This window comes from Lissotriton helveticus, chromosome 12 (assembly GCF_964261635.1).
Source record: "Lissotriton helveticus chromosome 12, aLisHel1.1, whole genome shotgun sequence".
Taxonomy (NCBI): Eukaryota; Metazoa; Chordata; class Amphibia; order Caudata; family Salamandridae; genus Lissotriton; species Lissotriton helveticus.
Window position 1 is genome coordinate 871,463,967 of NC_136073.1, and position 16,370 is coordinate 871,480,336.

General features: G+C 46.1%; 1 protein-coding gene across 2 annotated transcripts in view; it reads left to right on the top strand.

The window, feature by feature from the left end:
- Nucleotides 1–16,370, top strand: part of CPAMD8 (C3 and PZP like alpha-2-macroglobulin domain containing 8) — a 1,183,022-nt gene that overhangs the window by 302,368 nt on the left and 864,284 nt on the right. For both annotated transcript variants that reach the window (XM_078671323.1, XM_078671324.1), the window contains exons 24-25: nucleotides 1,740–2,038; nucleotides 3,393–3,618. In XM_078671323.1, coding sequence (XP_078527449.1) covers nucleotides 1,740–2,038; nucleotides 3,393–3,618 — 525 coding nt within the window. The remainder of the gene's footprint in view (nucleotides 1–1,739; nucleotides 2,039–3,392; nucleotides 3,619–16,370) is intronic.

The following is a 16,370-nucleotide window of genomic DNA, read 5'->3' on the forward strand; positions in this document are numbered from 1 at the left end:
TACTGTTTCAGATGGTTGTGTTGGAGAGCTAGAGTCCTCCACCTGCGGCAATGAGACTGGTACTTCCGTAGGTAAGGGTGGTAAAACAGGAGTAGGCGGTACTGAAGGAAACCTTTGTCGGTAATCTGCTAACATGGCTTGCAGATCTTGTATTAAAGTTGGAGGAAGATTACTTGTCTCTCCGTGATCCGAAACCCTCCTGGGAGGTTTTTGATAAGGGGCAGAGAGGTGTTCTTGGTAAAAGTGTTCCAGGTAATCCTCTTCCTCCTCATCATGTTGACACTTTATTTGAAGTTCAGAGGGGTGGCGAGCTATGCCGAACGGTCCCTCATCATCTTCCTCATCAAAGTCCTCATCCTCCACATAAGTCTCTAGAATATGAGATAGTAGCAGAGGAGATATGTTGCAGTAATCATGTCTCTGGTAAGTTTTTATTTGGAAATGAGTGTAGGAAATAGGTGTAGTCTGTGAAACTGGCGGAATCGCCGTTGACAGATTCTTCGTCGACGGGCTCTTCGTCGTTGACGGAATGATCTTCGTCGACGGTGTCGTCGTCGATGGTATCTTCGTCGATGGTGTCGTCGTCGACGGGCTACACCGTCGACGGGCTCTTCGTTGATGTGAAAAAACTGAGTAGGCACTCAGGGAGACTCCCTTCCACACGACGTGTGGTGAAAATCTGAGGAGAACTGCCTCTGCTGGGAAGGTTCTAGAGGGTGCTGGTAGCTGATTGGTTGGAACTATTTTTTTGCTCTTTTCATATAATGAGTAACCTACTAAGTTTTAGGCCTTTTGGCTTTTCTTTTAGCCTACTACTGTTTTACTAAGGCACTGCTTATGTATTTTTTACCGCGGGACTCCCACCTCGGCGACGGGGAATGATTCAGGCTTGTGAATCTATGAAAGATACCCCAATACTGGAAAACGGCTGAGACCCTCGGTCGGAGCCGTTCCTACGGCATCGTAATCAGCAGTTCGGATTCATTTCCGAGCGTCCCATTTAGATGGAGTTGGTTGGAAATGAATCCAAACTGGATTTCCAAATGGCTTCTGACGGGCTTGGAGAGCCCGTCTGCCATTCGGAAAGCCTCCTGTAATCCCAAGAGTGGCTCTTTCCACCCGGGGGATTACAATGCTGGATTTCGACAGCCTTTCTGCACCAGCCTTTCTGACATAGAAAGGCTGCTGTTAGTCGACTTTGGGGGCCCCCAGCTGGGCCTCCAGTTGGAAGCCGACCCCTGTTGATCCCTGCACCCCGTGGCAGGCACCTTGAGGTGCCTGCCACGGGGTGCAGGGATCAACTGCACCTCTTCTCTTTGCAATGAGAGCATGCATTCTGGTCAGAATGCATGCTCCCATTGTAAAGCATAGGAGTGCGACCAATCCCAATTGCTGGGTTGGGACCGCAGACAGGGGGTCGGTCGGACCCAAGACCGAATCGATGTCGGGCAGACTCAGGTCCGTCCGACATCGTAATTGGGACCTAAGACGTTTTTAACAAGAAAATGTTGCACATAGTTCCCTGTGCAGAATATTTAGGAACAGTAGCAGTAACAATCTAAATTGTCTGAAGTGTACTTATTTGTTTTATGAGAAAGTCAATTGAAGATGTCTTTATTGAATAAGGTGAAAAAGGGAGGCAGTCAATATTTTCAAGCTTGTTTAGTATTTGCATCAACAACTTCAGCTGTATCATAAGACTTTCAGGTAATGATATTATTTTTTGTTTTACTGACTAGAAAAAATTCACATCTCCACGCCAAACAAGTATGAGTACCAGTATGTTCAGAAGCCTTCAAAGATGACCCATTTTGACGTGGCTGTTAAGGCACACAACGACGCTCATTTTGCATTAACATCCGGCCCACATGACGTGGCTGAATTGATTGAGGTCGTCATTGGTGGGAACCAGAATGCCAAGACCTGGATCACCACAAGTAAAATGGGGGAACCAGTTGCCAGTGCGAACACTGCAGGGATTTTGTCCTGGGACGAGTTCCGGAGCTTCTGGATCAGCTGGAAAAACGGAATTATTCAGGTTTTACTTATTACTGTTCATTCCTGGCTAAACTGATTTTGTTTGTTCTTTCTTGAAAGTGTGAGAACTGATAGTATATTTAATAGTCCCTAGCTCCAAGGTCGGGATTATCTTGTTTATGATGAGTTCATCTCATATCATATGTGCCATATTGGCCTGCTCATAGTTTTCTCATTGGGGAATGAATTACATCATGCTGGTGTTTTAGATCTGTAGCTCTGGGAGGGGCTGATTTCTATTTGTTGCATACTTATTCTTCATATGTATTTGAAAGATGGAAGGTAGGTCCAACCAGTCTATATTTCCTTCTGATTACTAGAATCAGAACAGATCCCAAGTAGGAATCCTAATAAGACAGAAAAAATCAGTTGGACCCATTGCCAGTCATGTTTCAAAGAAATAAATAAAACTGCATCTTCATACGGAAAATGGGGAGTAGCACTATCTCATCCACATGCTTTAATACTGAGGCAACTTCGTGATGCACACTTTGGAAAGTTCTTAAAGCAACTTGCGTGTCCAGTGACCAAATGAACATGCCTCTTGTGTCAAAAAGATTAGTGTTACCCGAATGTGTTTGTGCATTGCCTAAAACCAGACACTTTTGACCATATGATGAAATCTAAATGGTTACTGGTATTTGTGTGAACAGCAACAGTGAAACTAGCAACAGATTTCACCTGGAAGAAATCTAATGCACCGCCAATAATGTAGTGGCATTATAGACTCTGGTCCATACTGATAATGAAAAAATGGATACGCAAATTGGACGGCATGTGCCTTGCCTTTAACGGTCACTGGCGCCTGGTACAATATCTTATAATTGAGATCCCCACTTTAGCATTACCTCCTTGCTGGAAAGCATTGGGTTTGTCCTTGTGATACAAAGGGGTAAACACAACATAGTATATGAAGTGGAGTTGGAAGACTTTGACAATTGCTAGAGGTGGTATGGTTAGGGATACATCTATCTGTTATTGGGGTTACTCTATTACGGAAGCAAAATTTTAAAGGCTAAAGAAAAATCAATTAGCAGACACAGTTAAAACTTCTAAATGAGACTAATGTATTTTTTTCCATTTCAGAAAGTCTTACTGAAATGTTTGAAAAAAAGAATACTATCATGAAAATCCATAGATTTTGTTACAAAAAGACATTAGAGGGTGGGAGATGAGAGGCAGCACCTTTCCAGATTATAGACAATTAAACGGCTGAAAACAGACAAAATGAATAGCAAATTTAAGTAATATCTCTTCACATACTCCTCTGCAACTGAATGTTTGAGTGTGTCTTGCAGGCAATTGGAGATGGTTTGATTAACACTGGATGATTTCCTTTCATTGACCGTTTTTAGGTAGGCTATGGTACCCAGCCTGCGAATGAATCTCTGATAGTGGAGTGGGCTGTCTCGAAGAAGCCGGAGGTGAAGTACATCGGATTCTCTACTGGGTGGGGCTCAATGGGAGAGTTTAAGATCTGGAGGAAAGAGGAGACTGATGAGAACCACAATGAAGCCTTTACACTGGGTGTACCACATAATGTGATTCCTGGATCTGAAAGAGCAATTGCCTCCATCATAGGTAAATCCCACATGCCGATAAATATGCATAATATTGACCATGGCTGGTCGACCAGTGCGTAAAGCACATATTTGCATATTTTTAATCCCCAAAAATGTCCTTTCATTATTATATTTTTTACTAAATGTTATTGTCATCAAACTGATTACTCCTTCAAGATGGTTTCCACATTCTTAATTATGTAGTTGTAATTGTGCAGTACCTAATTAACATGGGTGAGGGTATTTTGAGGTACCATCCATATTTCAATTACCACTGGAAAGATAGGTGGTAAGTTCCCTTCCCCTCACTAACCTTATCTATTCTGTTAGGTAGCATACACCAGTGCATTCTGGCCTAGATACTTGCTGTTATGAATGTGATTAATTATTCCAGCTATGAAACAAGATATCAAAATTGTTGTTGCAGACATATAAAATTAGGCACATATAAGTGAATAACGAGAATTTTCATAGATGTTTTATTGACTGATATGAAATAGACAAACAAGCAAAGGTTAAGCTTAAGATAAAAACGTCACCTTTATTCACAGTTCCCCATCTACAATTGTATGTTGTATATGTGTTTCAGACTCATGCACTATTGTGAAAAGACTTTTTGAATTGTGAAAACGTCCAGATCCATGATTGAGCATCGTCAGAGCAGTGAAAAGGAGTATGTTACTTACCCTGCAAGCATCTATTTGTAGTGTGTAGTGCTGCAGATTCACATGCTATGCACACTCCTGCCATTTAGTGTTGGGCCCGGACTTTGCAATTTGTTTTTCTTGAGGAAGTCTTTTATGATCGACGTTGGACACCGTATCTCCTCCTTCTCAAGGCTCCTTTGTTAGATTGTAATGTTTTTTCCATGCCATATGGTAAATAAGGATATAAGTCTGGTAAGTGTTTGCTGTTGAACATTCTTCAATTTACTGTGGATATGTGCCACTATCTAATACCAGCCAGAGAGGAGGAAGGGTGCGTGTGAATCTACAGCACCACATGCTAAAATAGATGCTTACAGGGTAATTAATACTCTCTATTCATAGCATGTGTTGGCTGCAGATACACATGCTATGCACAGACTGTAACCCAGTACTCCTCCTCCATTGACTTTAGGCATCAGACGGTGTATTTGCCTGAAATAATGTGTGTCAAACTATTTTCCCACTGGAGCTTATTGGCTGCCTTGTACATCCAGACAATAGTGTGTGGTAAAGGTTTGTCGATGTTTCCGCTTTGCAAATGTCTGTTAGCGGGATATTTATTAAGAGGGCCATTGAGGCACCATTTTTCCTTGTTGAATGCACCCTTGGCGTTGTGGGTAGTGTTAATTTTGCTTTGAATAAGTTGCATCTGGTGGCTTAGTGGACTAATGCAGTCACTGGTGACCTCATGGTCACCAGTACACATTTCGGCGGGTCCACTCAGCCTTTCAACCTTCTGAGGTCGATAAAAAGACTACAATTGGGTAAAAATAAACATCTGTTATTCAGCACCAAGATACACTTGGGTGAACAAATACACATATTATGTAGCAAATTGGTATACATTTAACTATCCATCTAGTGAGTCCTGCTTTTAAGATGGGATTACCTTTCCTTGGATTTGAAAAAGCTACAAATAGTTGTTGTGTCTTTGAAATGTTCTTGTTCTTTCTATATAGTAATTAAGGGCTTGTTTAAAGTCTAGTGTACGTAATGCCCTTTTTGTAACTGTCTCTGGTTTTGGAAAGAAAACCAGTAAATCTAATGTCTGATTTAAGTGGAAAGGTGATATAACTTTTGGCAGAAACTATGCGCAGTCACACCTTATCTTGGAATACTTGGAAATAAGGCTCCTCAATACTTAGTGCATGTATTTCGCTCACTCTTCTTAGGGATATATGCAACAAGGAAAGCCACTTTCATGTTAAAAATTGTCTTTTGCGTTTATGCGAAGGTTCAAATGATGTGCACATCAATTGTGTTAACACAATGTTTCAGTTCCACGATTGAAAAAGAACAGTTGATGGACAGAATGCAGAACGATGTCATACATTCACCCCAGTACAGAGATCTGGACCCAAATCCATCATTTTTTTGCTCACCGTGCCAATCCGGTTTGAACCCAGCTATATGCAAATCAGTCTTGACCCTGTGCCTCTTGGAAACAGTCCAGCCCGAACTGCTAAGCCAGGTCCTTCTTGGACTGGAAACAAGCATTCTAGGTCGGGTTTCGGGGTTTCACCCCTCACCAGCCAGGATAGCTTGACTCCAGTGGCATGGAGAGCACAGGACCCACGTCTGGGCATACCCCTCGCACTCGGGGTGACAAAAGCAAAGAGAACAGTTGATGGACAGAATGCAGAACAATGTCATACATTCACCCCAGTACAGAGATCTGGGCCAAATCCATCATTTTTTTGCTCACCATGCCATTCCGGTTTGGACCCAGCCATATGCAAATCAATCTTGACCCTGTGCCTCATGGGAACAGTCCAGCCCGAACTGCCAAGCCAGGTCCTCCCTGGACTGGAAACAAGCATCTTAAGACCGGTTTCGGGGTTTCACCCCTCATCAGCCAGGATAGCTTGACTCCAGTGGCATGGAGAGCATGGGACCCACGTCTGGGCATACCCGTCCCACTCGGGGTGACAAATGCAAAAAGAACAGTTGATGGACATAATGCAGAACAATGTCATACATTCACCCCAGTACAGAGATCTGGGCCCAAATCCATCATTTTTTTGCTCACCATGCCATCCCAGTTCAAACCCAGACATATACAAATCAGTCTTGACCCTGTGCCTCATGGGAACAGTCCAGCCCGAACTGCCAAGCCAGGACCTCCCTGAACTGGAAACAAGCATCCTAGGAGCGGTTTCGGGGTTTCACCCCTCATCAGCCAGGGACCCACGCCTGAGCATACCCGTCCCACTCGGGGTGACAAATGCAAAAAGAACAGTTGATACAGGAGGTGAATGTGTTGAAATACCTCTTTTGAGTCCCTCCAGGAATGCTTTTATGACAGGTATGCGAAAAAAAGATTGATGTCTTATGTCTAGTAGGTATGCAGCTAATGCTGCTAAATGCAGTTTTATAGACATGTATGTGTCACGCCTCCACAGCCTATTGGACGGACCCGATTTTCCCTGTATTCCCTTATCTCCTGAGCTGGCTGTCTTCTCTCCTTCCCTTTGGGGACTCTTCGCCTGTGTTGCGCGGTTCCGCCTATCGGCCGGACGCATAGTTCCGCCGATTGGCCGGACTTGCGGGAGCGTGGGTTTTGGAGTTCTCCAGGGGGATTGTAAGAGCTGTGGTCCGCCAGGTTGATTCTTCCCCTATTAATTTCTTTCTTTGGACTCACTGGTGTTATTAAGGAAGCTGGCATTCGTCACAGTGCAGGGGCATGAAGATCTGCTAAGCTAATCAGAAGATGCGTAATTATTTCAAACCTGATACTTAGTTCGCCCAATTGCACTGCATGGCAGACATCAGGCCTTTTCATTTGGTGGCGTGGTTCAGTAAATATGCTTGAAAACAAATCGACCTGTAGACCTAAGAGACAGCTTGACATCTTCTAGGTAAAATCAAATTGTCTATGTATCAAGTAATTGATGATTATTTATTGTTGCTTTGTATTAACCTAACCCATTCCTTTTAGCGCCTGCTTCCACCTTGAGGGATACCAGTCCGTGGAGTCCTGTTTTCTCCCCTTCCTTCCCTTGTTTTGTTCCCTCCTTTCCCTCCATACCACCATTGTGTTCTAGAGTTTGATAGACACAAGAGGTGCAGGGGAGACGGGTTGGGCTTGGCTTCGGTTCCTGGTACTCCTGCGGAAACTACTCTTGGATCCTTACAGTATGCTAAGTGTGACTTTTGAACATGTAACAAGTAACATGTTAGTTGTTTTTCAGATGCTGATAATAATAATAATAATAATAATAATAAAAAATGTATAAAGCGCCTGGTTACACTAAAAACAGTGTGTCCCCGCGCTGCGGAAACAGAAACCCGAAGGCAATAATATCTATCCAGTCAGAGCTAAGGTGGGTTCAGGAGTGGAAAAGAGGCCCTCAGTTTTTGGGGAAAAGGTAGGTTTTCAATTTTTGACGGAACCTCCTCTCAGATGGTTCCATACGCAGCTCAATCGGGAGCGCGTTCCACTGTTTACTGGCCAGGTATCTGAAAGAGCGGCCGCCCATCCGCACTCTATAGATACGTGGCACCTGGAACAGCATACTCCCTAACGATCTCAAAAGCCGCTTAGGATGGTACACGGTCAGCAACTTTTGCAGATAGGTATGCCCCTTTCCCTGAGCAATACGCTGAGCCATGCACATTGTTTTAAACAGAATTCGTTCCTGAACAGGCAGCCAGTGTAAAGAGGCTAAAGCACGCTTCCCAGAAGATTTACGGGAAAGATTCAGTGCCAGCCTTGTGGCCGTATTCTGCACACATTGAAGTCGCTGCAATCCTTTTTTGCTCAGACCAATGTATAATGAGTTCCCATAATCTACATGGGGGTGACAAGTGCATGAATGAGCGTTTTCCTACTCGTAGCGGGAAGCAAGTCCAAAGTTTTCCACAGGCTTTTTAAAATGCCAGAGCATTTGCCGGCTACCCATTTGGTGTGGTCTTCAAAGGATAGATTGCTATCCAGTCGGACCCCCAGGTTTTTCACCTACTTTGAGGGGGTAGGGGTGGACCCCAATTCAGATGGCCACCATGCAGATGACCAGATGGATGGTGCTTTCCCGACCACCAGAAGCTCAGTTTTACTTGCGTTGAGGCGCAGGTAGTTGTTACTCATCCAACCTGCTAGTTCCACTAGACAGGCAGAGAAATTGGGGGCTGGGATAGTGTCACCACCAATTGCGTATCATCCGCATAGGACACAATATCCACCCCATAGGCTTCCATGCTGAATCAATCAATCAATCAATCAATCAATCAATCAATCAGCGTGCTACTCACCCCTGAGGGTCTCAAGGCCCTGGTGGGAGGGGGGGAGCGCCAGTCAATCGAAGAGCCAGGTCTTGAGGGTCTTCCTGAAAGATGTTCAGGGTGAGGGCGCGTCTGATTTCGATCGGGAGCTCATTCCAGGTCTTTTTTTTTTTTTGCAGAGTTTTAAATAGCGCGAACTAGACCCAAACCGAATCGGGTATCAGAGCGCTTTACATAGCACCAGTTACATTACATGAGGACACACATTCATTTTCTTGTAGGCGGTGCAGTCTTCCGAGGATTTTCTGTTTCTCCAGTTCTTTTCGAGGCATCTGAAAGTGCGTCTGGATTCCTGGGAGGTCGGCGGTGAACCAGGTGGCCTTTCTAGGGCGCTGTCTGTCAGGGTTGCGTAGGGGTACGAGCTTGTCTGCGCAGTTGGTGATCCATCTGAGGAGTTCTTTGGCGGCGGTCGAGGTGGGGGGGCAGCATGGTTGAGGGTGGAGTTGAGTTGTTCCTCAGTGACCTTGCTCCAGTTCCTTCGTGGAGGGCGGGGTGCAGGTTTGGGTGCGGTGGGTTTTTCGATGTGGAAGTGTACGCAGTGGTGGTCTGTCCACGGAGGTTGCGTGGTGTGGCTGAAGTGAGTGTTGTTACCTCCTGCGAAGATGGGGTTGAGGGTTTGTCCTGCCTTGTGGGTGGGGGTGGTGAAGAATTGTTACAGTCCGAGGGTGTCAAGGTTGTCCAGAAGGGTGGCGGAGTTGGGGTCGCTGAGGTTGTCGAGGTGGAAGTTGAGTTCTCCAATGAGCATGTAGTCCATGGTGGCGATGGCGTGAGGTGCGATGAGGTCGGCGATGGTAGTGGTGAAGGCAGTTTGAGGTCCGGGAGGTCTGTAGGCGAGGGTTTATGTTGTTTGTAGCACAATAGTGAACAAAGTGTTTCCATTTTGCTTAATAACAGGCACTTGTGGTTGGTCTTCTGGCTTCCTTTAGAATGTCCCTACATTCTGGAGGTAATTGTAGGTACCCAAATTCTACAATATCAGGAGCCAGATTGCAAGATTGAGTTGTTGAACATTGGGGTGCCGGATTTGCTCGCGCTGTGAGTGAAAAGATCTGGAATGCTGAGAAGCTTCTCATAATGTACTAGGGACAGCTTCAGTAGTGTTGTGCACCATGGTTGGTGTGCCAATGTTGGAGCTATGAGTATCATCTTTAGTGATGTTTGTCTAAGTTCCCTGACGACATGAATGAGCAGGAGGAAAGGCATGTGCAAATATCCCTGATCAGTTCATCCATAGAGCATTGCCCTTCAATTGTGGATGTGGGTGCCTGGATCCGAACTTTTGGCAAAGAGATTTATTGTTCGAGTCCACTACCGTTGGAAGTATGTTTGTAGGATTTGAGTGTGGACTGCCCATTTGTGGGCTTGTTGTTGCGCCCTGCTTAGTAGCTCTGCTAGTGAGTTGTCCACCTCCGGAATTTATTGTGCCAGGAGGTGGATCTTGTGGCTAATGGCTAATTTACATATGAGTTGTGCTAGTTGAGATAGCTGCAATGAATGGGACCCTCCTTGTATCTGGATGTAGTACATTGTTGTCAAATTGTCTGTGTGTAGAAGAACATTCTTCCCTGTTATGTTGGGTAGGAATGCTTTGAGAGCCATTTGTATGGGTAGTAGTTCCAGAACGCTGAGGTGAAATTGTCTGTTGTTGTGAAGACCAGTGTCCCTGTACCACAGTGCTTTCCATGTGAGCACCCCAACCCATGAGTGATGCATCTGTAGTGATTGTCACCTGCAGGATAGGGTCCTTGAAGGCTTTTTTCTTTTGTGTATTTTATGTATTCCACCGTTTGAGTGCCTGAAGGACCTAGGGTGAAACTAACACTAGATCCTCCATTGTGCCCCCGCTTATGACCATTGTGATGCCAAGCACTCTTGTGGGGGTCTCATATGTAGACTTGCACGTGAAACAATTGCAATGCAAGAAGCCATCATACCTGAAAGGCGCTTCACCATTCTGAAAGATAGGTGATGATGTGGCTGAAAAAGAGCCAATAGGCTCTGGAGATTTTCACGCACTGATTGAACCATGAAGTAAGGAGAAGGGTGATTCAAATTACAACCAGGTGATATCTTTTTATATTATATATAGCAGTAGCGCTAATGGTCCTGATGAAGCAGCAGGATACCCCTTGGCTCCGTTTGTCTGCAGAAACATGTTGACCTTACATACTTATTAGTAGTCATTTGTTTACACTACTATTTTCGCACTCCTTTTTAAATTTGGGAGTGAGGAGGTGCACATTAAAGTTTCTCACCCCTTCACTATCCAATTTTATTCATAGACACACGTCTTTTCACTGATTATTTTCTTCACTATATTTTTTGCACTGCTATTCAGTTGAAACCCATAACCCCTACACATTTTATTAATCACTGGGACCCACAGGCTAGATTAGGCTTATACATCTGCCAATCCGCTGTGGGTATACACTCTTGCCTTCATGGAATGAAGGATCCCAGATGATGAAGGGTGGTCCAGGTCGATAACTGATGGGAACTTTTTTTCCCCAATGAATGAATACCCTAGGTGAGATTTCATAGGTTCAGCTGATGAGTTCACTCCATCTTCCTCCTACACAGATACTTAGTTTGTAGTTTCATTTTGATTGACCCTCTGCTACTTTTTTGTTGGTATAACTGTCATAGTAGGGGTAGTAGCATTGCTTGGTCGTTAAACATCCCCTAGGACCCTCCTCGCTCTCTTTGTGTTTATGGTCTCATATGTAGACTTGCACATGAAACTATTGCAATGCAAGAAGCCATCATACCTGAAAGGCGTTTCACCATTCTGAAAGATAGGTGATGATGTGGCTGAAAAAGAGCCAGTAGGCTTTGGAAATTCTGAACCCTCTGTGGATTGGGATAAGCTTTTGCTGTGATCAAACTTAATAAGGCTCTATGATAATGTTATATCTGGAGCAGTTGTAAATGGGATTCGGTCGCATTTATCGTCAAATCCTAATCCGTTTAAGAGGTTGAAAGTTGTTTGTTGGTAGTGGTTTGAGTGTCCTGTAGACATTTTTGTTCACTAGAACTCTTGATTAGCCAACCGTCCATATAAGGGTAGACATGTATTTTTTCCCTTCTTAGAGTTGCAGGTACTACAGGTAAAACTTTGGGGAAAAAGCATGGGGCTGTTCTCACACCAAATGGTAGTACTTTGAACTGATGTGCCAGATGGACTGGGATATGAAAGTAATCGTCCTTCAGGTCTAATGCAGCCTTGAAGTCGCCTTCTTGTAGTGCCACCACATGAAAGTGTTTGGATATGATGTATTGATTGAGTCCAGTTTAGGACGAAGTGTTCCATCCTTTTTGGGTATTAGGAAGTATAGGAAGTATACTCCTTTTCCGTGATGTTTGAATGGGACAGATTCTATGGCCCCTTTTTGTAATAAAGCTTTTACTTCATCCTTCAGCGGGTGTAGATGCTGTGGATAGAGGGTGTGTTTTCTAGGTGGGATATTTGGTGGCTGATGTTTAAGTTCTAGGCAATATCCCTGACTGATGATGTCTAACACCCATATTTCTAATGTTATTTCGGGCCACAACTGATGGAGGTATGTAGCCTTCCCCCGACAGATGATGTGTGATCGGAGGGAATGGTTGGGAAGTGACTGTTTGGAGGTAGAGGCTCCCTTTGTGGATGATCCTCTACCTTTGCCTCTCAATTTATAACCACCTCGTTAATTGTTTTTCCCTGATTGTTGGTGGTATTGCAGCTGTTGGCGTTGGTAGCTTGAGGTCTCAGGGATGGTATTCTTTGAGACCCCTCTTCCTTGATAGCGCCAAAAGGGCTGTTGCTTTTGAATATTGAACAGCAAGGCTCCCATTAACTTGACTACCTCTGAGTCCTTTTTAATTTTTTCAAGTTATGTGTCACCTTCTGGACCAAAGAGATGCTCACAGTCAAATGGTATGTTCAAAAATGTCCTGTTGCACCTCTGGTTTGAACCCGGATATGTGAGGTCATGCATGTCTACGTAGCATTACCGAAGAATTATTGCCTCTTGCCGCTGTGTCTGCATTATCTAGAGTACACCTGATTGTTGTACTTGATATTTGTCTTCCTTCCGCGACTAGATCGGTCAATTTCTTCTTGTATTGTTCTGGGAGATGTTGTAATAGATCTTCCATCTCATCCCATGTAGTTCTATTATAGCGTGACAGGAGGCCCACATGTGATTGGCTTGTCCTATAGCCACCCTTTTCCCTGCTGCGTCAATGCGCTTACTGTCCTTGTCGAGAGGTGGAGCTTCCCTAGTGCCTTATGGTGCTGTTCTTTTACGAGCTATTGTGACAACTAAGAAGTCTGCAGTAGGGTGTCCTCTGATATATAGAGGGTCTGACAGAGAAGGCCTGTATTTATGCTCTATCCTTGGTTTTAGCACTCTGGATTTGACAGAATCTTTAAAAAAGTCCTTTGACACTTTTAACATTGAACCTATCGGGGAGGAGCCAAGCTCGCGTCCGAGATGGCCGCGTTTTAGCTCGGCTCCGTTCGCTTTCCTGTCTGGAACGTCTATCCTGTGTTTTATCCTGCCCCGGGAAGTATTCTTTGATAGACTATGGAACTACGACATTTCACAGGCACTTACCGTTTGATCCGTTTGTTCCTGGGTGCCGCGGATCCTGGGCTGCACCCTTGTCTGCTTCGGGGCCTCCGGAGCGAGCGGGCCTGACACTCCTTGGCGGCGCCCGGGCGGGGCGGAGCGCTGTGGCCGGCCCTTGGTGGCGGTGTGGGTTCGGTCGGAGAGGCCGATGTGCAATTAGACCGGTACGGCTATCCGGGCCTGATCCGGCGGTCCTGCGGCCTGGTGTTGGGGCGCTGCCTTCCATGGACGGGGTTGACCGTGTATGTGGCCCGTCTCCCCTTTGTTCTCCGGTCCGGCCATTTTGAGTCCCTCCGCCCGGACTCGGAGAACGGAGCCGGTAGCGTGTGGGGAGCCGGCGACCCGCCTTCTTCTGGTGGCCCCCCTTCCTGCTCTGGTGGTGCCTCTGCTGGTGGTCGGCTGTATCCTGTTTGCCCCGCTGGTGTCCGGACGGGGGTCGGAGTTTGCCGCGGCCCCGCCGGGCTTCTAAGATGGCGGCCGACCCCATGTCTCTCGGACTGGCCGAGACTGGCGACGCTGATCCGCCGCATGGCACGTTTGCTGAATACCGTAAAGGTGAGCCTACACTTGGCGACATCCTCGCCGCCTTGCGCTCCTGGAGTGCTCCCATGGCCGCGCCTATCATTGACCTGGAGGAGGATCATTTCGCCGGGCCTGCCGAGCCCCCCCCGGTGTGTGCGGCTTCATCTCTGTTGTGTGCTGCTGGAACTTTCCTGGAGGTCGTGGGCCCGGCGGCTGCCGTTGGTGTGGGTGTGCGGATGTCCGCTGCCCTCCTTCATCCTGTGCTCACCCCTGTACAGGGGGTCCGCCGGCCGGGTCCCGTCCGGACCGGCCTTGTTGGATCTCCCTTTCCCTTTTTGCCTCGAATGGCCGAACGAAGATCCTGTCATTGCTACGCCGGATCGGCTTCCCTCATATTGTCGTCGGAACTGTGCCTGCATTGCCTGAGGTGGTTGCCGTCCTTTCCGGTTCATCCGGGTCACAATCGATATGACTTGTGTGGATTGCCGATCGGACTCCCTGTTATTCACCTCCTGTTCCACATGATCTGGTTCCTTGTGCGTTGGACGACTACAGCTTGGGATAAACAAGGACAGGGTTGAGATGAACTTGCCTCGGTGGACTGTTATCTTGCGGTATGATCGGATGATCCGTTTGTAACTGTATGACTATGTTCGATTCTCCTTCGTGTTCCTGGAGCTTATCCTTGTGCTTAATATCTTCCCGTGGGTTCTGCGTATTTTCGGACGGGAGGGTGGGAGCTGATGGGGTTTTGATTATATGGCTCCTCTCCCGTTGCTACTTCCCTGTTTTCCCTTCTTTTTTTTTTTGTCTTTGTGGTTCTTGCTTACTTTTATCTCTTCTATATTTCGGGTTCTGATTAGGGCGACAGGCACGCTGCCGGGGGGTAGGCCATAGCCTTCTGCAGGGGTGCAGGGTGGGATGTCCGGGGTGGGGGGAGGGTCTGTTGTATTGTGTTTTCCCCTCATTCCTTTTTTGGTTCTATGGCTCTTATGTATCCCCTTTTTTCGAAACGCGGTGTCGGCATGTGGCCCCCTGGGGTGTTTTTGCTAGCATGGGCCTTCTGGTATTCCTGCCGTCACGGTTTACTACGCATTCATTCCTCCTGTTACCACTGGTTCCATGTGCTGATCTATTCTTGAGTGCTTCGTTAGCCGTGGGGCGCGTGCAGTGATGCTGCGTTCTTACTTCTCCCCCCTTTTTTTCCTATGTCTTTCCCCCCCTTTTTTTTCCCCTCTCCCCCTTTTTCTTTCCTCCCCTGGGTTGTTGTGGCAGAGGGCTCTTTGTTTTGCAAGCCTATTTTTAGTTCTGTGTATTATTGTGTGTTTTTGTAGTGGTGGGAGGGCGCTGGGCAGCGGTTGCAATTGCTTATTACTGTGGGACTCACGTTCTGACTTTGCCAAAATGTACCTGTTCTTTTTGAATTTTCCTGTGTTCGATACTGCTGCTTGTTCACGGCCCACCACGGCCCTCTGGACTTTACGGATTGCCCTTATTCTGAGACACCCTTTCTTCTATTATAAAATCAACCTTCTCTCATCCTGTACGTGATGGTAGCTCGGTGGCTTCTTGCCTTTGCTTCTCATATGGATTGCTGTGATGTCCTGTGGGAGCTTCTGTATTGCCTGCTATGTTTCTTTTATTGTGGTGGCCGGCCCGATGGGTTGTAGGTTCGTATCTGTGAGCGCTTTCTGTACAATAAAGGTTTAAAAAAAAAAACAAAAAAAAAAACATTGAACCTATCATAGATATTGTACTGCGTGTTATGTTTTTGAAAGTGTTTCAATCAAGAAATTGTTTTCCTGATCTGTCCTCTGTAGTCTGCATGCATAATTTATGGCATTCCACAGCCTTCTCTAGTATGACACTATGGTATGAGGAGGTGGCACCAGGTGGAGAAACATTTGTTGGGATTGGCGGCTCTATGTCGGTGTCTGAAAGGACCACATCATAATTGTCCTTCGGATCTGTTGTGTATTTCTCTGAGAGTATGCGTAGTATTCCTGATGCTCAGGACTATCTCCTCCATCCTCTTCCTAAGTGGGTGAGGGGGACCTTGTGTGTGAGGGTAGTGGTTGACTTCATCGCATAGTGCTTGTAGGCCTATTTTCAGTTGCCACTCTTTTTGGTAGTGGCTGTGACACTTCCAACTCCTGACCCTGTCTTCTGGATGTTGATTTATAGTGCCGCATTTTCATGTATTTGCCTTCCACCTCCTATTGCATTTGTTTTTATGTTGTCTTTGCCTGTTTTTCTGGCACTGTTTTTGTAGCAGAGGAAGGCCTTTTTGTTTTTGGGTGTAGTTGGAGCCAAGGTTTTCTTCGGTGTTTAGGAGTTACCATGGTCTTTTGTTTTTGTTGGAATTTATGGGTGTTTAGAGTCCTAATGCCTTGACGTCAAGCGTTTTTCGGTTCTAACTGTTTGTCTGGCACCAAAGCCTTGTGCGGGTGTTTTGCCGGCGCAGATGTGTGGGTCGATGGTTGTTTTGGCATCAATGTCAGCCTGGTGTCGGCTCCATCCCTCTCTGTAGACCTTGTAGCCTGATTGAGACCGAGAACCTTCTTGTCCTTTCTCGGCTCCAAGGCATGCTCTCAGTATCGACCAGAGTCCAACGGCTGTGGCACTCTGTTGCATGGAGAGCGAGGTTT